Source organism: Pelmatolapia mariae, linkage group LG6, assembly GCF_036321145.2.
Source record: "Pelmatolapia mariae isolate MD_Pm_ZW linkage group LG6, Pm_UMD_F_2, whole genome shotgun sequence".
Lineage (NCBI taxonomy): Eukaryota > Metazoa > Chordata > Actinopteri > Cichliformes > Cichlidae > Pelmatolapia > Pelmatolapia mariae.
Window position 1 is genome coordinate 25,347,438 of NC_086232.1, and position 25,131 is coordinate 25,372,568.

Consider the following 25,131-nt stretch of genomic DNA (forward strand, 5'->3'; position numbering starts at 1 on the left):
CTGGTATATGGGGATTATGAATATCATGTTATAGTTTGTATCCAAATATCATGTCACATTTGACCTCTCATCATATTTCTCCATTTTACATTTACAAATCAATACCTGTTATCGATTAGCTACTCCTATATAATGGTTGTATAATCAAAGTAAACATCCTTCATATATAGTCATTGATTAATTGTTGTTTAATAAAGATGATTTATTATTAATACCTTCAAGTAAAATGTGCATATGATTAAACAGTATGATGATCCTATTTCTAACAAGATGGAGCACTGTTTAAAATAAAAAACAGAACTCTGACTCTGAATAACTTTACATTTAATTAAAAGTAGAACAAAGGTAACATATCAAATATGCAAACTATCAGTGTTTGTTTTTTTGTAAAACAAATATCTAGTACTGTTTAAAAGTCTCAAGCTGCCGCTCATTTCTTTATGTTTTGCTGGGTAAATGGGAAATAGGTGCAAGGATTAAGTGAAATAGATACATGGACATATAGTATATATGGCAAAAACATGGCTTGTAAAATTTTAATGAGCCTGAAAGTCAATATTTGGTATGACTGCCTTTATTCTTCAACAAAGAATAAACTCTGTTAGGCAAGCTGCCTTGTAATTTTTTTATATAGTCTTCAGGAATAGTTCTCCAGGCTTCCTGAAGAAGATCCAAGGCTCTTCTTTGGATGTTGGCTGCCTTTTGTTCTGTTCTCTGTCAAGACGAACCCACATAGCTTCAATAATGCTGAGGTCTGGGCTCTGGGGAAACCAATCCATGACTGATAGTGTTCTGCTGGCATACCTCACGCTTTTCTTCCTTCTTCCCTTCCTTAAGAACGGCTTCTTGACAGCCATCACTTCCAGTGAACAATTTCGGATGAGCTTTTGGTGAACAGAATACGGGTCAGATGCATGTCTCAGGTCCTGTGTCAGGTCTTTCAGGAACTGTCCCCCTGTTTCTTAAGGACATAATTTTCAGATATGTTAGATGTTATTTAGGTCTGCACACTTCCTCTTTTACCTTCAACTTGAATATTTTCCTAAAACTTTTTAAGCACACACTGGATTTCAAAAGAAAGAAGGGATGGCTAAAGAGCATATACATGCTATTTTTAAAATTTCACCCCAGCATCACATTTCGAAAAGTTGTGACAGGGGGCATTTTTAGCATTGTATTGCATCCCCTGTTACCTCTTCTTTTAAAAGTGCCCACTTAGTATTGGGGAACTGAGAGCAATTAGCTTTGAAAGGGCGATCTTTTCAAATGCCTGTTTAGGATTTCAGCTGCTCAACAGATTGGGGGCCTCATTTGTTATGTTTTTCATTTCATAATGTGCCAAATGTTTTCAAAGGGTGACATGTCTGGACTTCAGGCAGGGTGGATTTTCATCTGGACTCCTTTAATATTGTGCCATGCATGCTGGTGTTATTCATTCTGAATGTGGTTTAGCATTGTTTTGCCAGACCACAATAAGCGAGGCCTTTCCCTGGAAAGGACTTCATCTGGATGGCAGCGTGTGCTCCTTCACAACTTTTATATTATAGCTGGCAGGCTCTTAACAGTGACAAATACTCATGAAAGAGAGGCTATAGATGGGCCACAATTGAAAAGAAAAGCCTGCATAAAGTCCCTTAGCTTGTTGTTGGGTGACCACGCAATGCCAGAACAGCCCGAACGTGCCCTGGCAATAACATCCATCCATCCATTCACCCATTTTCTTAACAGCTTACCCATTTCAGGGTGGTGGAGACAGCTTTCATCAGGAGACAAGTGCAGTACACCCCAGACAGTTTCCCAGTCTACGTGAGGGCCCCTGGCAATAAAAATGTCTGAAACTCCATTGGAGGGATAGAGCACCATTTTACCAGAAGATATTTCCTCATTTAGTGTTTTGATGATAGTGATGGAGAGTGCTGTCTAACAAGGCGGTCCAAAATCTCTAACAGGGGTTTGAGTGGAGAGTGACTGGTGACTGCGAAGGAGACAGCATATCACTGACAATATATTTTTTACACCTTGGGGACCATGGATTGGAGCAGTGTGATCCTGGAAAAGAGCACTAACACTGAGATAGATATGTCAGGATAAAGGTTATCACTCAGAACAACTTTGCATTGACTGGCAGTGATCCACTGTGAGTCTGTTTTAAACATCGCTTATCCCGATGCATGAGTGTAGTGAACTACACAGTAAAACAGCCATTATGTAGTTTTCTCCTGCTCCATTAACATGGAACAGCATGGACCGCAGACTGTCTCATGTTAGTTTCACACAGCATTAGTCAGCGAACTTTCACAGATGTCACATGATATCTTAAAGTAAGCAATAAATACTACGCAAAACATATCAACTAGCGTAACAAAAAGCCATGTACATCCGAACGTTACATACGATTAATTATGCTACATCTGTGCAATATCTACACCCATCTGTGTTTCCTTGGAGGCTCATTTCCCTTTATTGCGGTCCTCAACAATAACAGCTACTTCTACTTCACTTAATTTCCACATTTCATCTGGAGACTGATATCACTTGTTCTCAAGTGTTTTCTCAAAGGAAGCGCTGTTTAGTGAGTTTGCTTTATTGGGGTTTCTTTTGCACTCACTGTGCATCAGTTGCATATGTTATAGGGTCCCAGAGTTTGTTTGTGCTTGCTTCCTAAAGTCCTAAAACACCATGTTGTGTTTTAGGGAGACCAGGTGTGAAAATGATAATTATGAAAATTAATAAACAGTTTTTAAATGCTGCAGGGAGAGCAGTGCTGGGGCTTGCTTTAGAAACAGTGGAGCCACTTACCCTTTCTATGATCATAAAAAAATGTAAAGGTCAGAAAGATGTTCATCATATGCAATCTGAAATGTCAAAGATTTTAATTTTATGTCGTATGTAACAGATAGGGGTATTTTGTAAAAGCAATAAAGCAGACTAGTAATAGCACATAGTTTGACATTTATTTGATCTTCGCACTAAAACTTTATTTGCTTGGAGATTTTTAATTTACAACATGCAGACTATATATATATATATTTGAAAAGAACATTTTCTGGCTTCTAGTACAGATGAACTGAATCCAGACAACATCACCTTCACAGAGACCAACAGAGACCTGCATGCTGCCGCTGCCATCTGCTCTGGGAGTAAACCAAAGGGATGTAATATTGAGCTTCTGAGGCTGAAATTATGCATGTCTTCCGATTTTCTGCTGCAGGCGATGAAATCACAGAAATGTAAAACAGTGGCTGTGTGTACGTAGAGTTTACACAAGTCTGAACAGGTGCCATAACAATGCAATGACTTCCCATCCCTTGAAAGAGTACAGACCGCTTCTTGGGCATAACAGAGGATTGACTGCATCCAGGCAAATTACTGAGCCAGCTGTGCTTTCGTCCTACTACTGATAGTCCCATAGGCCCCTGCAGTGCATATTTGAGCTGCATCCAGCATCCGTGCAATAAACAAAAAAGTCTGCTAGTTCTCTTTAGAATGTGACGATATTTTGAGTGTCATCCAAAAACAAAAGAAAATACGCGGTAATGAATGGTCCATCATTCGTAGCTCTAAAACAGACATTTTTGCAGAGATAGTATGGATCATAACTATAGTCCTAATTTCAACAACAAAATTATCAAGACCACAAAAATGATGATTGCCTTCTGAGGAGGAAGTAGAGGGATGCAGTTTGATTATTAATGGCATTACCACTTGACATGATTACACATCCCCATGTTAAATGTGTCATCATCAAATGCTTTTAACAGCAGTAAATCACATCTGCCTGAGAAAGACAAAGTTTCTTTAAACTAGATGCTGTCCATGCTGAACTTTGGGGAAAATGGTCCAGACTCTCAAGACATTCAGAATCTGAAATGGATGTAGACTGATTTAAACTTGAGCAACAATGTTTGCTGTCCTCTTTACTTGAGTAACAGATGAGACTGCATTTGCTATATGGATGAACTTTTTAAATAAAGCTTTAGGGCAGCAGTTTTTACAGTACTTTTTTATCCCCCAAATGAAAACAGTCAAAGCGAATTACTGGAAATAGAAACAGAGTGTATAACGTATAAGGCGTATCTATCTGTCATTCCTTTGGTACTGCTTATCCCACTTAGGCTTTCACAGGTGCAAAAGACCAGAGAGTGGGAGTGTTATTTACTAACATGCAAACTTAACCACATGTAGTAAAATTTCGACACTGGGCTGCTGTCACAACTTTGATTCTGAATTAGCTACACAAGTGAACCCCCCCCCCCCCCCCCCCCCCCCCAAACCTTCTTTTGTGAGGATAAAGAGAAAAACAACAAAAGACTGAAGACACATTTGGAAACCCAAAGAAATGGTCAATCAGGAGATGCAATCACATCCCTGCAATCACTTGAAACAGAAAATCACATGTCACCACCTGCAGGTCATCAGCCACACACACTCACACACACACAGAACCACGCACACACACACAGAGGGTTTTTATTACTTCCTACGGATTATGAGCTCAGACTTATCTGTGAGGAAATGGCACAAACAAAGTAAACACATTTGAGGAGACCCATGGGGTAAATTAAAAACACTGAAAAGTAGTCTCGCCTTGAGACCATTACACCAATCTAAGCAGTGCGGTCCTGCAAATATGGAAATAACGTTACTTTGTGAGTGTCAAAGTGAGTTGTCTGAAAATCCCATGATTGTTACATAAAAGCAGAGCAGAGGCTGTGAAAGGTTCTGTTAGATTTCATCAGTATGCAGTGAGGAAATCCTAAGTTCACTTTTAAACGCGTGTATAAATGAATCCTTAATTTAAAAGTCCTTTAAAAAGAATGGACAGAATATAAATGTGTTCATTCAGAATGTATAACTGCAAAACCTTAACAACATATACCAGTGAATTTAAATGCTGATTTAGCTGTTTCTCTTTTATCTTTATGAAGAACTGTTCCACCTGTTCCGCTTTGCCACAAATACTGCATTGCGTATTTTTCTTCCCTGCTGAAACCTATTCATCATAACAAGTCCTGGTATAGTGACCATCGTGACATCGCACATTTGGTACGGCATGGCTCTGCAATGTGATCGCTTCACTTTTTGCATATATTTTTATTTTTTGTTCAAGACCGTTCTTCCAGTCTTCCATCGGCATGGAAACTCCTTCATCTAAAACATGTAGAAGCCGTTAATGCATTTTACAGTAATGACTATTCTCACTTGTTTGGATTTACTTTGACATCAGAAACCAAACTGACATTGATACTGTGTAAATTAGCCTTAAAACATACCTTGCAGTCTTCATACATTACAGCAAGTGCAAAGCTAAGCACAGCAGAGGACTGCCAAATATATTACATATTTCATAGAAATATATAATTGGCATATTTATCCTGCTTCATAAACATTTAGGAACATTTGAATAACCCACTTTTCATCTGAAAAGTAACTTTTATCGTGCAGGTATAGGCAGATGCCATCATGCTAAAAGATGCGCTTTTATATAAAAATGTGCTGTATATGTGTTATTTCCTGCTTCCTTATTCCTACCAAGAATGCTGATGGCACAGCTTTGATGAGCTGAGGCTGGTGTGACCATGAAAAGATGAAAAGACATAAATGACAGCCTATCGAGGAAGACGGGGAGGATCAAATCTCACATCATCTGTCTGGCATATTGGCGAGAAATAATGTTTACAGCTCTGCTGCAAGGCTCCCCTTAACACAGGAACATTGCACTGACAGAATTTATCGCATCCTTAATGCTTTATCTTCACTTCTACCAATCCTGAATGTTGTGTGTGTGTGTGAGTGTGTGTGTGGATGAGTTGCAGAACTCTACTATACTTTACATCTTCTACTCTTACACCTTCTGATAGGATCTGAAAAAAACCCCTCTCATCGGAAAGCACAAACGAATAAGATGGGCGAATTTCAACATATTACACGAATATGTCTTTTCACTTTGAAGCAATGAGCCCAAGGTTCTCTGTGCATGTAAAGCCAATTCAAAGGCAATTCACTCTAGCTTTCTGTCACTCAGAAGAAGAGTGAGCTTAAGCTCTTGAAAACACCTGACAACTCCAAAGACCACTTGATATACTACTGGGCAGTGTGCGAGGAGGTTAACATGCCGGGATTTACTTCACCAGGCACATTCGCAACACTTTCTTCTATCTTTATAAAATCAATAAAATGAACATCCATCAGATGTATCCCTTGAATTTAATGAAGAGTTTAACTTAACCGAAGTTCTCTTTTTCTGGATGACAGACAATTTCTTATCCAATTATCATTTACAAAACCTTTTATGGCTAGTGCTTATTATATGAGTAAAAGTTGATTGATGATGGTTGATGGTTCTGATGTTTCAAAGAAGGTTTTTAATATTTTTAAATGATTTAATCAATGTGTGCTTTTATTACTTTATTACCAGCTACGTAAGAATTTGTCCTCTGAGGAATGCAAATACGTCTAGGTGGCTATTTCCTGAAAACTTAAAACTGTGGTCAGCACTTCATAATTTTTTTTCCAGGTGAAAACAGCCTGTTATTGAATGGGTGACACACTTGCATAGTAATACAAGCGATTATTCTAATTAATGATAATAAGGGCACACAATTATATGACTTTAGAGTCCATCAACTGACATTTTTTTCACTGAACCTTAAATCAAATGTGAGGTTATTATAAGCCATCACCCGAGGAAAAAATAAAACAAGACACATTTGAACTGAATTTTGTCAGCCCGTCTCTCAAACAGCAAAAGTAATTTAACCTGTGACGTGAATAATAAATTGGAATTTTTTGAAAATCTAATTGTGAAACAGAAACACATTAAATTCTGAGTGCTGTAACCAGCTCAAAGTTCAGGAGAAAACATGCTGTTCTGTCACAATGGAAAACAGAGTAGAGTGCAGGATTTGACTTTTAGTTGCTGCGATGCCCCTGATAATGGGTACTCAAATATTAAAATGTGTTTGTTTTCTGAAATGATCAGTTCCTTTCAAGAACACTAAAGTAATGTTTAAATAGTTATCACAGCTATCATGTGAAATATATTGTGTATCACATAAATATGAAGAACCTCTTTTCTTAAAGGATCATTTCCAAGATTCAGGGACATCATATTTTGGTATTTTATTACATCTAAATCTTTAGCAAATATTTTTGGTTCAGTGAAAAGAGCATTTTGAATTAAAATGACATGTTTTTTAATGTAAAGTTAATGCCTTTAATTACTTAAAAATATTACTGTACTTTACTTCTGCATGTTTGAAGGGGTTATGACACACAGAGAAAAAGCTCTACCAGGAAACTGACGTAATACCACGCATGACCATCTGGTGTCAGCGTTGCATACTCAAACCAAACACAGATTTCTCATTTTTCTTTTCCTTTCTTTTTCGTTTTGACATTTTAAAGTCCATCACGCTAATCTTTGTAGCAGTTAACACCTGTGAAGCATTTTCAGATAAATCCAAATCCAAATTGCTTCTACATTTTAAACTTTTCTCGTAACAGGGTCCAGTGCAGAATATTTCAAAGTTGATAGATTGTTCCACCTTTTAGTGATAAACTCTAATTTTCAGATATCAGCCAGCTGCAAAAATGACATTGTAGGAGAAAATAAAAGCATCATCTCTCTCATATAATTGCATGACCGGGGTGCTGTTGGTTCGACAGGAAGGCAGACGAAAGCTAAACTTCACTGGGCGTTCTTGACTTTGGAAAATGTAAATGAGAGAATGACCTCCACACTTCAGTCTGCTTAGAAAATTGTTCTGAAGAGTTTAACTGCAGCTTGCTGTTATGAAACTGAGAATTTGGACCAAGCTGACCTTGAATAAAGATTGCCTTGTCTCCAGTTTTGTACCACTTTCAAGTAAGGCTTCCATTCGCTGTAAGTAATGACTTTATTGATGGCCATTACCAACCAGTAATCAGTTCACTGCTATGAATAAAAAACAAAACTCTGCAGTCATAAATGTAGGTATGAATAAATTTGCCAACATTTGCCTCAGTTCTTGATAAAAAAATATTGCAAGTTATTTTGCTTGGTGTCATTACAAGTGTCACACCTGCTGTTGCTCTCATTGTTACTGTGTGAAATAATCTGAGAACAGAGTGAAAGTGCTAACAGCCAAACGGGTATGTCTGAAGTTTTTAATGTCAAAGTCAAACTTTTACATGATTAATCTTCATACCAAACCATTCGTCAAGAGCTCTTCTTCTTCTTCCACATCATAACAAATGCAATTAGTTCATTATGTAATTACAGGGGGGAATTGGCAAAAAAAACAGAGCCAATTCCTTAAGGTAAAGAAAACAAAGAAGAGGAAAACAAAAATAACATTTTTTTTTCCTTTTTATATCAAGTGCAGATTTGAACCTTAAGCATGCCATCGTTTGTTATGGTTTCCGGTTGTCTGTTCTACAGTGTACTTTATTTGCACATGGCTAGGGTAACAGCACAAGGGGGATGACAGGTACATGGCGTCCACTGAAGTGTCTCTTCTCAAAAGTGTCTTGATTAGTAGGTGGCAGATCCCAGACACGATGCCTTTCTCTGTCTCTCTCCCCTCTTCATTTTCGCAGTAGACCGAAACATCTTCATGTTTAAACGTGCAGTATAAAAAAAAGGACACACCCACACAGATTCATTTACATAAAGTTCCCTTAAATCCACTCTTAAGTGTTTGAAAGGTGTCATCATGGAACTGCCATAAAACAGCAGTTTGAAGAAATATTTGCCACTTTTAAAAGGCAGGGCTGTCTCAAGAGTCTCTTTGCAAAACTCACAAACTGGTTTCTCCACGGGTTCTTGATGCCCTTTAAGGGTCTGAAAACCATTTATCTCAACTCATTCTCCCAGAGAATGAGCATGTGTCCTGTTGTCTCTCAGAACATACCATGTAGGATATTATGATTGTTTTCAATCCCCATGAAGTCTCCAAGAAGCGAAAAATCCCAATTGTTAGGCTTTGAATTTTGTTACATCTTCAGCACAGTCCATCAAAAACAGAGCTCAGTAAACAGCCATATTGGGGTGTATGGGAGTAATGAAGGCTTTGGGAGTAAATACATCAGTGGACCTGAAGCTAAAGAGTGTTTTTTACAGAGTTGGAAAGTTAAAGATATATACAGGTATACAAAGTCTATCCATACACATGGAGCTGTTCTTATCCTTGTAAAATCTAAGGAGGCGTCACAATGATTCCTGCTTCATTTCCAGTCCAGTTACCTTTCAGTGAGGGGACAGTCAAGCAGCGACTCTGTGAGTAAGCTGAACCTTACTACACATTTGGGTTTTACTTTTGTTTCCTACTTTTTTTTTTTTTAAATGTCTTAGTTCACTCTTATGTTCCGAAAACAACCAGAAAAATTAAGAGACACACTGGCAATTTTCCAGCAGTGTTACATTCCTCTATCCAGACATTAATGAGATCAGAACAGATCAAGGGAGGAGAAGAGAGGAGAAAAGAAACTCATTAAGACCACAGGGACGACCTAACCCTATTATCCCTATCACACCACTGAGCCACACACTGATGATGGGAATTAAGATGTGTTGGCCTCAATCCACACCCACTCTTTAGCCCAATGCAGCAGAGTGTGTCGAAGTCGTGCAGTAGCTGATGGGAAGGACAAAATGTGAAGGAGTCTGTTATCTGTGCAGTTCAGCACAGCAGTATGGGCGTGTTCAGGTCAGCACTGCGCGGTGAAACGGGTCGCAGCACAAGTCTTACGTTCCCAATTCACTATGTTCTTTTTTTAATATATATATATATAGCCTCTGGCATCCTTTGTGCCAAAGTGAGCGAAAGGGCCCAAGGTTACTCCAAACTCTCTCCACGATAAAGAAGAAACGAACTCATCCACTGAAGCTAACTCCCTTGCTGCAATCATTATCTCCATTTCCCCGCGAGCACACACATTTAGTACAGATGTATCCAAATAGGCGTGGTATTCAAAAAAGCATGTGGTTTAAAAAAGAGAGAAAAAAAAGTTAGCATAATCTTTCTTTCATGCAGTTTTTTTCTTTCCTTTTTTTCTTACAGAAGCTATAGAAGTTTGGTTTTTTCTATGAGTCCTACGTACAGCAGAATAGCTCCGGTTTTCACATTGTCTATCGACAGTTACAGTAGATGTCACTGAAATTCCCTTTAATGTAGTCTCACACATCAGTCAGAGATGAATAATTATTAAATACATTTCATGTTTAAATACTGGATGGAGGGGAGCAGGCAAAATGCTACAGCTAGTTCAATGATAATGTTAAAAAATTATGATAAAAAAGCACATACATACATAGTGCATATGAACTATGCATTGCGTTTATATGACTTATGTTTAAATATGCTGTGTATATGTGTGTGTTGTGTTTGCGTGTTCTTAATTTTTTCTGTATGAAAGTTAATGCAGGTTATTACATACTTTATGTTACACAGCCACTGACTCGTGTCATAAACGGTGGCCTTATGCACGTCCACATTCTGTAAATGCACTGTATGTTTGTATTTACATGCTACACTCAGTGTATGAGCGCTTGCATGCGTATGAGTGCATATGTGTCCGCGTGTGCGTGAGAGAACACTTATCATACATGAACACCGTTAGGATACCGTAGATGTGCAATGAACTAAGCACCTCAGTCTACTCAACGAAGGACAGCAGCGGAGAGATAATGCTGCTGTTTTATCAAATACTGACATACACTATATACATACAGACTGGGTGTAAAGGTAAAATAATAAACATATATTCTCACACACGCCCGAATACTGTGGCACTACTGACATACTATGAGGACACTGTATTCTGAAAAATTACATTTGATTGTAAGAAAAGTCTGTTTTCACATTGTTGCTGTTTGTTCTGAATCGTATGTGTTTTAAACACCTGATGTTTTTTTCTAGTGTGTAACATTACGGCGATCACACTCGGGTGGTACTTTACGCTCTATTTATGACAGAAAATCCTCAAGAGATGAGCAGTTTGATTGGTTAATAACCCCCTCTTGTGTTATGATACAGTTGATTAGACATTAGAAAAATTGATTGGTTTGAATTAGATTCAAATAACTCAATCAAAGACCCGTCACTTCTTTTTTAATCTGTTTTGACTGGATGAAACCTCTGTGGTTTTCCAGCAGATGGCTCACCAGTTGAGTCCAAATCTGGTCCGCTGTAGTCTCAGTTTTTATACGCACTCAGGAATTTATAGCATCAGAATTTACACCGTCTCCGCCTCTTTCTTCTTCATACAGTTCCCTCTGTGGGATAGGGTCAGGCATGCATCAGATTCAGGTAAAAAGAAGAGAAGATTGTCCTCCTCCACATTGTCATAAGAGGAGCTTTGCCTGTAGGTAACTTTCACCAGTATTTAGAAAAAATGCTTTAGAAAGTGTTCTTTCTGTTCAGGGTTCTCCTAGGAGTTTATCCAATTTTTTTCTACATTTAAGGGCCTATAAATATTAGTCAGAATCCAAAAGTATTTTTGGAAAACATCTTTTCTGACAGTTTCACATCTTCCCAGGTTCCAAGTCCTTTCACACTGATGACTTGCCAGTGAAGTTTTAATCCTCCCTCTTGTTACAGAAAAGGGAGTAGTGGTGAGGACATCAAGGATGTCACAGGTAGACCTCACGGCGTGACAAGGTCAGGCAGGATGTGGTCTTGTAGTCCCCTCCTGTCCGCGTCAGTGGTATGACCTCAGGTGGGTTTTGGCCTTCTCCCCCTCCCTCCTCTTGTTGGCGTCTCCCAAAACCAGCACTGCTAAATGTGTCGTAGGATGCAGAAGTCATCTTGCGGTTAAGAAGGTTACGGTTGTGATCACCCATATTCCTGTTGTGGTTTCCCCTACCCAGGGTGCCAAGCGGATCCCCATTGGCTAGAGGTAATCTCTGACCTTCTCCACTGACGACCACTCCGGGTTCGGAGCTCCCCGCGCTTCCCGCACTCTCACTGTCACTCTCATGGTCGTTACCGCGAAGATTATTGTTGTCATCTCCGGGGGCAAAGGTCGAGAGTCGTGGGGGGTCGCTGCCGTGGCGCTGACGCGGCCGTGGCGAAGAGCGGACAGGCATCCAACAAGTGTCAGAATGGCCAAACTCATCACACTCCCTGGTACACTTCCCTGTCAAAGCTACATCTGGCAGCTGTCTAGCATCTGGATACAGAAAAAAGAAACAAAAGAAGTTAAATGACATCGCTGCCTTAATTTAACAAGTAATATATCACAATGAAAACAATGGCGAAAAGAGAGTGAAAGGGGAATGTCACAATGAACTGACTCACGGTGCCACACACTAGACCACCAAATGATGAGGAGACAAGGAAATAAGAAAGTACCAGAGAGAAAGGAGAGTTGAACAATGAGACAGGAAGACAGAAAATAGCTTAAAAATGATGGTTTTAGACAAAGGTTGCAAAGGAGGGGGTTGAATTAAAGGAAAAATGCTGCTGGAGCAAAAAGAAAAACTGCTGACATCCAAAGAATGCATAAAAAAATCAGGTGCGGTTCAGCATTACATTAAAGGTAAAAGGTGAGGTCAAAGCAAAAAAAAGAAAAAGAAAAAAAAATACTGAAAAGAAAAGGAAATTCATCATCAGGAATTTGAATGGCAAGACTAAATTTCTTTATGTGGAAGGAATTGATTGGATGTGTATTTGTAACATCCCTCCAGTGCTTTTTTCAAAAGGTTAGCGAGGCTACCAGAGATTTAATGCTGATATATTGTAGCCTTATGTATGCAAAACCAATCGTTTGTCTTTTCATGTCTTGTCATGTCTGGTAATGTGTTCATTTCCTGTTAAAACTTCTAACTTTGGCTTCACTTGAATTTACCGCAAGAAATGAGATATCTCTGCTGTAATCTGCCAGCAAAGTTTTACTGAATATGTAGAGCGGCAGCAGTAACTTCATGTGAAACCAAACAAGCACATACTTGTGCAGTATAATTAAAGCCAACACAATGAATTCTCTGTTCAATTCGTCTCTCCATCTGACCGTGACAAAAACTTATTAAACTCCACAAAATCCTCAAGATTTCGCACACTGGCAAGAAGCAGCATTGAACTGGAAACTCACTGAAAGCCACAGAACTAGTTATTCACCAAGGTCACAGTGACCCTGGCTTGTTGCCGATGTTGCTGCAGCCCTGGCATGACCATATACAGAGGAAAGACGAGTGAAAAGATCAAAAGAATAACTTTTTTTGTCGCTTGCCATCCTTGACAAAGACTTTGTGCAAAAAGGTGAAAACACAATTTCATTGGTGAAGCAGAGGCTTGGACAAGGCCAGGGATGGTTCTCTGGCATAACATACTAACACACATTAGCTTTTATTAAAAAAAATCTTCACATATTACTCAGAAACACTCTGTATATGTGGGACAAGTGCACACACACACAGAGACACACAGACACACACAGAACAAATACTTTTTTGTATAAAACAGATTTCCATCATGTGAAAGACTGAAAAGACTCCCGAGGCCTTGACAGCAAGCCGAGGTTTTAATGAAAGTGTTATTGTGTGTTTGTATGGCATAGAAAGAGGAGGTGAGAGTGTGCGAGAGAGAAATAGGGAAAGAGAAAATGAGAGACATAGATAGTGTCTATCAACATGTCCAAGCAAAGTAAAACATATACAAGTAAATGCATCGCTCGGCCTTTTTGAGCTCTAATGCGCCATGTTTGTACCATTCTCCACGTGCTCCTCCTCCCCTACGCTGCCCTCAGGTGTGGTTCGCTCGTAGCCTTCCTCTGGAAGCGGCAGGGCTCCCAACCGAGGCCCTGATGAACTCTTGCTACTCGGAGTCTCCGAGTCTTCCAGGCCACTGTCATAGCAACCACCGTCCTGTGGTTGGCTCACTACAGAGAAGGTCACCCGGCGAAGGGTCCCCTGCAGAAAACAGACAGACACACATGCACAATATGAGATTAATCATCCAGTATTCCTAATCTGAGGTCCTAAATCTGAGGATTAGGCTGTTGGGCAGGGGTCTGCAAAGACATATTGGGATTATCGGAGGATGTTCGCCTTGATTATGGGCTTAGCTGCTACAATGCAGGGTAATAGTTATCAACCAATCGTGGCACTCCCTCAAAGTTTTCAGTTGGCCTTTAATCCCAGTTTAGATTAAGGCTTCTGGACATGGCTGATGTTTACAAACCTCTGGACTGGCCAGAGAAAGTTGCTTTTCAATCTGGAATGGTGCCTAGTAGTAGCAGCTGGGTAATATAAAGTTCAAGCTCACAAACAACATTCAGCGCTGTATTGAAATAAGAGAAGGATGTTAAATGATGAGTCTGGTGACATTTTACATCTTTCTCATTGACAGCAAGAAAAAACGGACATGCACAGATCTTATGCTTTTGACTAAAGCAAAAGCCGGGGTGAAGGCCTGCCGTTTTTCTGTCTGTCTCTCAGATACAAATACTGGCAGGTCAGATTTTTCGGAAATGTGCTGGAATGGTGGAACATGCACAAAGGAAAAGGCCATTAAATTTCAGTCTGAGCGTGGTTAACGCTTTTGAAACTGCAAAATAGGGCCTCGGCGGTGCATGTGCTTCCCAGTTAAAAAGGCTTGTCTGTGTATCCAAAGGCTCATACAGCTCCTCTGGCGCAAAGGGTGACATGTTCCTTCAAAATGAATGACAGGCAGCGTATTCAGCTCAAGCCAGTCTCTACTAGATCATCCCGCTGTGTATGTGGAATTCGCACTAGCTTACTTACTAAAATCCACTGCATTTATTTAACCCCTTAAAGCCTGAGTTTTAATTTATGTCACATTTGCTACACCTGGCATTTTTTTTACTTCTATTTTTTTTGTTCATTGCTTAAAATGTATTGTGAGATTTATTTAGGTTTTTCGGGGGAGTGGGGAGGGTTGACACAAATGATGTAGAAGTCTAAAAAATGCATTTTAATATGATACACTAGACAAAAAAGAATGTAAAACTACACATTTGTGATCCACTTTAAACAATTTACATCCTCATACTCTTTGGGCTCCAGTTCCAGAGATATGAGATATCAAAAGATCTGACAAGCGTTATCCTTCATTTTATCTTAGTTTAGAAGTAAGCCAACTCATCATAATGTAGAAATTTATTATATCTGAATAGCAAAAAATAAATAAGAACTGCAACTTTCAAAAATAGGCTGCACGCATCCTTGCGACACAAACCACTGAACCATCTCCCATCAATAACAAACAATCTAGTTTTGCAGTGTAAGTGGTTTCAGGAGTGAATTACATCATTCATGCAAACTAAGCATCGCACCTGCTCCAGTTTTAACGCTCAAATCACCCCAGTCTAGTTAGCGGAGCGGTTTTCACTTTGGGGTGAGACAGAGAGGATAAAGATTGTTATAAGTTCACGCTGAGAGGCTATCAGTGAAAGTTAAACGACGCTGTCTGGCCTGAAGGGATCACTCTGCACCAGGAAGCCCATTTCTATATAACCCCCCTTCCCCCACAAACCCCTTTCATACTCATTTATCTGGTCACAAAATTACATTCCTTTCAACCTCAATCTGCTTTGAAACATGCAGCGTATGGGGAGGAAGTGACTGAGCAGAGGACGGAAGCAGATTAGGGTGGACAAAACGTCAGCTCAGAAAGTCACCTCAGGATAATCGGGGAGAAAAACTGATGGAGGGCTGCAATAAAAGTCCGGACCGTACCAAATCTTCCTTTTCTTTCAAACACACACGCAAGCGCGCGCAGAAAGAAAAGAAACATTTGAACGAGTTCACCTAATGAATGCACAAGACAAGATGAGAGGGGAACACAGCAAAATTAATTAAGCAGAAACGGGAAATTAATGGAGCACGTGTTTCTTCTGCCACTTCTTAACAACGTTCAGATAAAATGGGGATGAGAAAAAGTGACTCAGACAACAGAGATGGGAGGCATGTCCAAGGATGAGGAAAGAGCCGAGACATTAGAATCTAATGGAAAACCAGTAGTTCTTGGAACCTCGGTGGCTTCATTTTAACTCTCCACAGACGGAGCAATGTATTTTTAGAGCATTCACTTAGTTGAAGCAGCTCAACCTTTTTTCCACTTATTCAAACAGGGGGCAACAGCTTAGAGAGGGAACAGTGGATAAATGAGTAGAAGCTGGGTGTAAAGAGTCAGCGAGAACATGAGTAAGGAATAGTTTGGCTCTTTTCTGCCAAGAAAATGTGGGAACTCGTAATAATAAGTGTGTTTTCCGACATCACAGGTGTTGACAAAAAGAAATCCTCTACTCACTTAACAGGCTGTCAAAACCTTTCTACTTCTGATCATAAAATAATATTAACTCAATATTACGGCAGGATGTGTTTTCATGATCACAGATTTATTTCATGAAAATGATGATGAAAAATTATAATAATTTCTGATCACAAGGCCACAAGAGGCGCATGCAATCCTTCTCGTGTTCAAGGGATATAAAACAGGAAAAAGAAAGAAAGATATTCTCATGTATGGCTTTGACAAAACAAACTTGCCCCCTAAGAAAAGACTGGGCAAGCTGAAAAACTTGTAAGGGCTTTAAGAACACAGTCCGCTGTTCAGAAGCTCTTTTCTGAATTCGTTCATTTCTTTTCTTGCCCAGCTGAGAAAAACGCTCTGTATCTTACACAATAGAAGATATTTCAACCAGTATAATTGCACAGTTGACATTTCTCCCTTTTCAATCTGGAAAATGTCCAGAATAAAATAAAAATCACTTATATTTTGATTGTGTTCAATAACATCAAGGATGTGCCATTACATCTACCTGAGTGAGGAAATACACAACTTAAGAAAAGAGGTAATAATCGTACTTTTGTGCAACTGGGTACTTTGTTTCAGGAGGGCAAAGCTGTCAGTAAACAGAGGTATATTGAGATGACAAGTAACAATAACACTGTCAATATGCTTTATATTAGCTACTATGCTAAGAAAGTTAGCGTGTGAGCAACCTTTGCTAATTGAGCAGTAAGTATAAAGTATAAAGCTGAGGCTGCTATGTGGAAAGATCTGATTCAGCACCAAACTCTTCATGTCCTCTTCATGTGGTTATTGAGCAATTACTTAGTGTGCTCAATAAAGACGTGAAAAGCACAGCTGTTTGCGTGTTGCTAGTCTAGTCAGACTGCGGTTGTCTATAATTGTCACATGAAGATCAGATAACATTTTATGGGCAATCGATGTAGAGATCGTGGTCTTTCCAAAGGCTTAACAAACTTTTTCTTAGAGCTGTACTTCTGAATATGGGATTCTTAGCTCTGCGGCTTAAATGTAACATGTCAGCTACATGAGAGGGGGTAGGATTACTGTGTAAGCGTAGAAATCCAGCTTGCAACACAGAGCACGCCTTGATTTACAAAGAGTGAGCAGCAGCTTATTGCACAACTGGTGCGGGTTGCTTCTCTGTGTGTTTTATTACAGATCTGATCTGTTCAGCCATGATTCTGTCTAATTCAATTTCCCTCTAACCTTGTTTCTGGCCAGACTTGCCCCCTTTCATTCCTTCATCCTGGTTGTTTTTTATTTTCTACTTCTCTCCCGCTTCTCCCCCTTCTTCGCTTCAGCCAATTCTACAGTCACCCCCTCTCCACAGCTGTAGCATAGCTCTCCCTCTGTCCTCCGTGACTCCTGTTCACTTCCTCCATCTCCTCCCCAATCCTTTCTTCTCCTTGCCAGTCAGCGTTATGATGTGGCGATCGATGATGTGTCCTTGACCTCGTTATGAGTCCCTCTCTGCTTCCCCACAGCGGGCTTTATTGACCCATAACTTCTCTGCACTCCCCAAACCCCCTTTTCCAGCTTCTTCTCACATCCTCTGCCTTAGCCTCATTGACAAACCTCGCTTCTTTTCGTTTGCCAAATCCCATATTTTGGCATCTTCTAGTCATTACATTCTATGACTCCACACTCTACACATTCTGCCTCAGCTCCTCTTGCTACTTCACATTGTTGTCTCACTTTTTCCTTTTTGCTCTCACTCACCCTCTGCTACCCAGTAACCATTTGAACATCTTCTTTTTGTGAATATGGATTTCTTAAAAAGCTTTTCACATCTCCGCCTTCTTTGCTTATACCTGCGATGTGTCTCCTACTCTCTCCTTGCTTCTTTGCCAGCTTCTACCTTTGCACTGAAAAACCTCCTTGATGTTTTCCAACCTGACTGACAAAAGCACTTTTGTGTGTGCATGTGCACTTTCTCTAATTTGGAGGAGGAACTTTAAAAAAAGTCTCATTATTATAATAAGTAACATAGTGCTATACTCAAATATCAACTGAATGTGAAAACACATTTATTAGTTTCAAAACACACGCATGGATGAACTGGCTAAGGTCCAGTGTGGCCTATGAATTCATGCCTGATGGAGTATTAATTGAGTCTGACGGAGGACATAAAAAAACCCCTTCCCCCTAATCTGACATGGGCCATTACAGTCCAATACTGACATGGGAGCTTCGCTCATCTGCGCAGCAAAGTGAGCGAGTGTGAGTGTCCGCGTTTGATCGATTATGTTTTCATATGTGTATGTGGATGTAATGCAACTATATTGTACAAACATATGACCATCCTGGAAGTTGGTCTGAAGTTATTTCTGGCGGATCGAAAGAGTGAATCAAAAGGAAGCATGATGGGTCTGAACTAAGAATAAACTTAACCATCTGTATCTTGCAGCTCTGAAGAGAAAAAAAAAGAGTTCCTAATATAGCTTTCATTTCAGGGCAAAAACCGTGTTGCAGACTGTGTGTGTGAGTGTGTGTATATGCATATGAGTGAGACTTCTCACATTTATGTTTGTGTTTGATAGCCGTGTACGAGTGTGAGACTTTCAAAACCTGCAAGATGTGTTATGTCAACCCGTGAGAGTAGTCGCACCTGCGTGTGCGTCTGTGTTTGTAGAATGTGTGTGTGCGCGCGTGCACAGGTTGGCTCAGTCATCAAGGTAATTAGTGTGTAAACCTCCTTGCTGTCGGTTCAAAGAGAATTAACGAGCTCTAGTTAATTAACAGTCTCCCTCTCTTCTTGTTACATGTGTCTGCATATTCAACACATGTGTGTATCTGCACATCTGATTCTTGGTCTGTGTGTGTGTGTGTCTGTGTGAGAGAGAGAGCATTTGGATGTGAGACCGTGTTTGTGTTTGTTTATGCCCTGGTACACTCTGGTCTGCATAATGAACTGACAGGATGCGGCTTATGCATAAACCAAAACTACAAATATGGTTGTAGGATGGAGCCACAGTTCCCTTTTGCTCTCTGCTCGTTCTCCTTGATGTTTGACATCATCTTTGTATAGGTGAAGAGCCACTGCGGCTAATTTTTAGAAACCAAGTGTACTGGGTTGTAACAGTGCATAGACAGGGGGACAAATTCCCATCATGAGCACACATTTGTTCAAATCATGTTGCATGGAGGCAGAGTGAGACACACTCAGTAAATGCAGACCAAAAAATGAAATGAATAAAATAATTCATTTGACGGATTGATTGATATGACTTTTTAAATGCTGAAACATAATATAAAATCATTAACCATTAAAAAGAGTTGATGATAGCTTTTAACTTCTGAACTGACAATTGATAAAAGTCAGTGTAATTAGGTTTCGGCTAAACATACTTAATGACCATAATAATTGGTTTTTTTCTTTGTGGCTTCTTTTTTTTATTCAAGAAAACAAAACTATAAAAAGAAGTGTAAAATGTAACAGGCTGTGACAGAACAAATATTAAATTTATCGACTGAGAACTGGAAATGCTAGTGTTGATGATGATTAATTTTTATCTTTATAATTCATAATGACGTTAGCCGGTCCTACTGCCCGGCATCAAAAGTGTTGTGATGGATTATACTTTCATCTGTCTTTGCCCAACATAATGCTGCATGTTTGCATTTGTTGCTGTTTGCTAAAAATAAAAAACTGGGTGTTAAAAGAAAAAGTGTTTTTCCTGTGTTGTTAATATAGTTCTTTTGAAACAGGCCAAAGTCAGTTTATTCACTGAGTCCAACATCAATCAAGCAGACAACAAACATCCTGTTTGTAATCGCTCCCTCCAGACACCTGAAATTTTCCTTACGTTGACTGAGGGGTGCAGCGGTGTAATTTCCCTGGCAGCGATCCTTGAATCGTGATTTAATCCTGAGAACACATTACGTTTGATGGCATGCATCAATATTTTTAAAATAAGATATTTTTAGGCCAAAAATTGGATTGTGTGACTGATGTGGGATACTGAAAGTCTTAATTAAAGACCAGATTTATGGAATTCTTTAAGAGGCTTAGCAGCTCTAGTGGGCAGGATGACCTCTTGAATGATTAGAATAACCCTGGCATTTAAGCATAATATGAGTAATGACTTAATAATCAGTTTAAAAAAATAAATTAGTGATTAAACGAGTACATTGCTCTAAAAAGCTTTTAATATACAAATGACTAAAGTAAATAGCGATCTGTTCTTTGGTTCTGTACAAAGCCGTCAAAAAAAAAAAATCACAGGCTTGGCAGTTCAGTCCCTGGCCCCTCCACCTTGGGCAGGACGGTCAACCCTAAGTTGCTCATGATGGGCGGTGAGCTTCATACGTCAGCTCTACTGTGACTAGTGTTGCACGATAAAGGATTAAAAATGCCTTAAAAGTGCAGATCATTCAACATAGCTATTTTTTATTAACAGATTATATCACCTTATCCCAATTCTTATAATCTGGAAGTTTATTTACTATCTAAAAAAATACCAGACCTGATAAAATGTCAGCCTAATGCTTATTACAGCTATAACTGTGTGGAATACGTAAGGTGATATTGCACTATACTACCAGAGCACACACTGAAAACTAATATGCTCCTGTTGACACCACATGGGTATAGTCCAGACTTCATATCCGGAATGCTGATCAGTCAAAATGACCTTTGTTTCTGCTCTTTTGTTTTGCTGCCGTTTAGAAATCATGTTGTGCTAATGCAGACAGCCAACGTGCATGTGCTCATACTTTAAGAGTAGAGTGAATATTGGAATGAATAAGTGAACTCAATAACAGCGACCAGATTACAATGCAAATATTATTGAAAAATAATGAGATTGTATTGACTGCTTTAAAGCGGGCATCCTTACACTTTGCATGATTAAACTGCCATGAAAAAGGCGTTTATGCAGAGACACTACTTCACTGTGGATTCACACAACGTGGCTCTACGGATGACATGTTGCATGACTTGCATTTAACTTCAAAGCTTGCTTTTCCTTGCCTTTCTTTACTATTGTTTTCTACCATTTTAATTGCCATTTAGATTCTCTGGCTCCAGATGTCTTGTTTCATAACTGTAAGGGATTTTTTTCTTTTTACAAGCACCTTAAGTGTGAAATTTGTTGGTGAAAAAAAATACAACACATGAATATCTTTGTTGTTTTTTTTAATCTAATTGCACAAACAAAGTTCAGTTCTACTCCAACACTTTTGCTATTTCTTTTCTTCTGTCTTTTATCATCATGTCAAAGAGTCCAATAAAATAAATGAAACTAAAGTTTAGCTGGAAAATGAGTTAATTGGTAAAATTCGTGTGATCTTAATAAAATCTCCAAGAGTTTATGAGAAAACCTTTTGAAATCTTTTGCTGTCAACTGTTAAGTTATGCATCAAAGCCAGTGAGGAGGGGAAACAGTGAAACACACTGACAGAAAGCATCTTTCAGTTACTGGCAAACAGGACAGACGGGTTAACAATTTATTTGACGATGATATATTTACACTGGTTATTTAAATATAGAAATGATCTGCAACTTTGTTCAAGCCCTTAGTGGTGTAATGGAGTGACGTTTCCAGTGCCGTAATGCAGTTTCTTAAGGCTATGTTGAAAAGAGCAGACATCCTGCTTACGCAGTGTCACCGCTGGGTCAAGCAGACAGGTACAGACATGTGTCAAGAGACTACGTGGAAGGGAGTGACAGATGATGGATGGAACAACTGATCAGAGGTGGGATGAGGAAAAAAATGTGGGTTAATCAGCATTTGTAGCGAGGTAAATATAAAATAATAAAAGGAAAAGACTCAGCATGACCACAGACTGTCTGAAGTAGAAGTGAAGAAGAGATGAAGAATGTCGTTCAGAGGGAGAGACGCAGACTGTTGTGGCATTTGCAGAATGCACAAAATGGTTTGGAGCAGGTTGAAACTCAGCTCAGGGAGGGATGAAGCAATATGAGTGGCATTTCTTCAGCTGTCTGGCCCAGTGATGTTGATGAGTCAAGGCGCCTTATTATCACAGCGCACACTCACGCACTCACACAGACATGCAGAGCTTCCACGCTGATGCCGTAAATGCGCACTTCAGCCACGCTTGCTCACACTCACACTTGCAGGTGTGCACTTTAACACACACTCACAACACATCTATAACTATGCAGCATGTATGTTGCAGTGGGACCACCTCTGCAGTAACAGCAATCCTCCCTTATCCATGCTTCTGCTGTTTCCCTCCCTTCCCATGTTTCTCTGCTCTCCTTCACCCTTTGTTCCCTCACCCCCCACTTTCTCCCCTTTCATTTCCTCTTTCTTCTTTCATTCCCCTCATTCTGCAGTTCACCGGTCTTCTCTCCCACTTTCCCTCCCCTCTTCCTTTCTCTTCTTTCCTCTGTCTCAGTCTCTCGCTCTCCATTGCTCCCTCTAGAAGCAGGTGATGTAGAAGGGTGCTCAGCAGTATCTGACTATCAGGCCTGACTCTGTGAGAGGAATGATAATCACTGTGCTGCACTGCAGAGAGAAAAAGAAGAGAGAAAGAGAGAGAGAGAGAGAGAGTAAGAGAAAGGGAGAAGAGGGAGGGATAGGGGGTATGAGGTAGAGAAAAAGGGGGGCAAGTGCGGCAGTAGAAATGAGGGGGCAAATTAAAGTGTGTGTGTGTGGGGGGGGGAGACGCAGAGGGCAAGAGAGCGGGACAAAGAGAAAGGAGGCAAAGAAAAAGGAGAAATATGGGGAGAAGGGTATAGAAGAAAGAAAGACCGGGTTACAGAAATTGAGCAGTGCTTTAGTAACATGTTACCGTCTTGGTGTCACGCTCCCTCTTTCCCCTCACAGGAGCACCTTCTCTTGTTCCACTCCCCTAATCTTTTCCCCTCCTGCATACACACTTACACACAACCACACTCGCACTCCTCAAACAACACCACCCCTACCACCACAACAGCTTGTTGTACAACAGCCCCGCGGTATGAGGGAGAGCCTTAGCCTTGTGTCTGAGCGCCAGAGAACATTAACTGCAGCAGCGAGGTCATCTGATCGGCACTATGCGGACCCATTCGCTCCCTCTCTCCACACTCCTCTTCAGAATGCTGCAGTCTGCTGCAAGCCCTCCGGTGGCAAACACTGGAACTACGAGCCTCGCTGACTTCTGACACGCCTGTCCCGCTTAACAGTTTTTGCTTTGTGCGAGGCACGTTTGTGATTTGTTGAAGCTTTATGGACTTCAGTCACTTTCTCTTATTGGCTCCATTTAGAAATAAAACCATGAGTCAGCTGTGCACCATTTTAGCCCTAACTAGTTATTTAAAGTGTGTGGATGTTTGCAGGTATTTTGTGGATGACTGTTTGTGCAGAGGCAGACAGGCAGAGAGACTGTTTCGCTGCATGTGGATCGACTGCTTCGCTATCCACCACAGCTTTATTACCATCAATCTGTCCACTCTGGCATTGTGCTTTCTCCCTTCTCCCTGTCTCCATCTGGGCTCTCCACCCTGCAGATACACATTGAAAATCATTGACTCTATTCACAGCATCGGCCCTTTGAAATGTTTATCCTTTTGTGCAGCCGTGGCTGTCTATAGGGGAAAAAAACAAAACAGAAACAAAGGCTCATAGTGTGAGATGTGAAACGAGGCTTACCGGACAAATGCCCATGATTCAGATTAGCTCCTTTGTTGGTGTGTGTGTGCTGGTGGTGTTCATCACTTTCCTGTGCTAGTCCTTAAAACAGTCATCTCTTATAATATCCATGACAGCAGTCATTGTTAAGAAAGACGCAAACAGGATGGCCGCGTACAACTGGCCTTCTGTGTGCCTGCGTGAGTAAGAGAGACCATACATATGTATGCCTGCTATTTAGATGGTATTTACTGCCCATTCTGTCTTCATGTGTGTGTGTCTGTGTGTGCGTGTGTGTGAATTTGTACCATTAGACTAATAGTATGCGTGTTAGGAACAGGCTTTTCCCACCCACTGCTATTGTCCATTAAGGTTGACCAGATGAAGAGTGAACAATAGCTTCTCTGTGGGGGCCAGTGTATGAAAGAGTAAAAGTGAGGATGAGGCTAAAGATACGTACTTTCTGCAAAAGGCTGGCAAACAAGATCACGCAAACAAGATCACACATCCACGCGCAGGCACACACAAACACAACCTCCCTGTTGAGAGTGATTAGGAGTGCTGCTGTGAACAATAGATAGAGTCAATAAAGGACCTCAGAGACGTCCGGATACAAGAGCAAGGTCTCTTTCCCCCTGCTCCCTCCATCACCTCTACCTCGATTCACACTCCCATTTTTTTTCTCCTTCACACCGTTTTGCCTCGTGTACACTTTCAACTCTCTTGGTGCGGCATTCTTTCTCTGTCAAACAAGACCGCTCTTCCTCCCCGACTTTCCAAACTATTTCATTTGTCATATCTTACCCAGCTTTCTCCATAAACCTCTCATTTTCTTCTTGTTTCTCGTTGTTTCTCTACCTCCCCCTCACATATACTTTGTCTCCTTTGTGATGCTCCTGTCTTTTGTGAAATGGGTGGACGGGCTGAGCTGACAGAGGCTGACACGATGGAGCGCCATGGCAAACTGAAATCCATCCTGTCAGTTTAGAATCAGTGTCACTCATTTTACAAGGTTAAAGATAGCTTTGCCTAATGTGCTGTCAGATACAAACAAGCACGTACACCGCATAGGCCTTGCCACACATAATCACAACCCACATATGTGTATGCTATAACTCTGGCACGCACAAGTACAAACACACACTCACACATGCGTGCTCTGCACTCCAGGCGACTGCCACATTAATTCACCTGCCTACATATAAAATGGCATATTTGTACATTAGTTGTGGATCTTATAGATTGTGTGTTTATACTTTGTGGGGACATAAATGTATTTACACCATCATATTGTG

General features: G+C 40.3%; 1 protein-coding gene across 1 annotated transcript in view; it reads right to left on the minus strand.

Moving 5' to 3' along the window:
• Nucleotides 1–8,048: 8,048 nt before the first annotated feature.
• The window catches only part of pcdh7a (protocadherin 7a), a 40,684-nt gene continuing 23,601 nt past the window's right edge, over nucleotides 8,049–25,131 (minus strand). Inside the window, exons 5-6 of the mRNA XM_063476359.1 lie at nucleotides 13,690–13,891; nucleotides 8,049–12,153 (exon numbers count right to left, since the gene is read on the minus strand). Coding sequence (XP_063332429.1) covers nucleotides 11,615–12,153; nucleotides 13,690–13,891 — 741 coding nt within the window. The 3' untranslated portion in view covers nucleotides 8,049–11,614. The remainder of the gene's footprint in view (nucleotides 12,154–13,689; nucleotides 13,892–25,131) is intronic.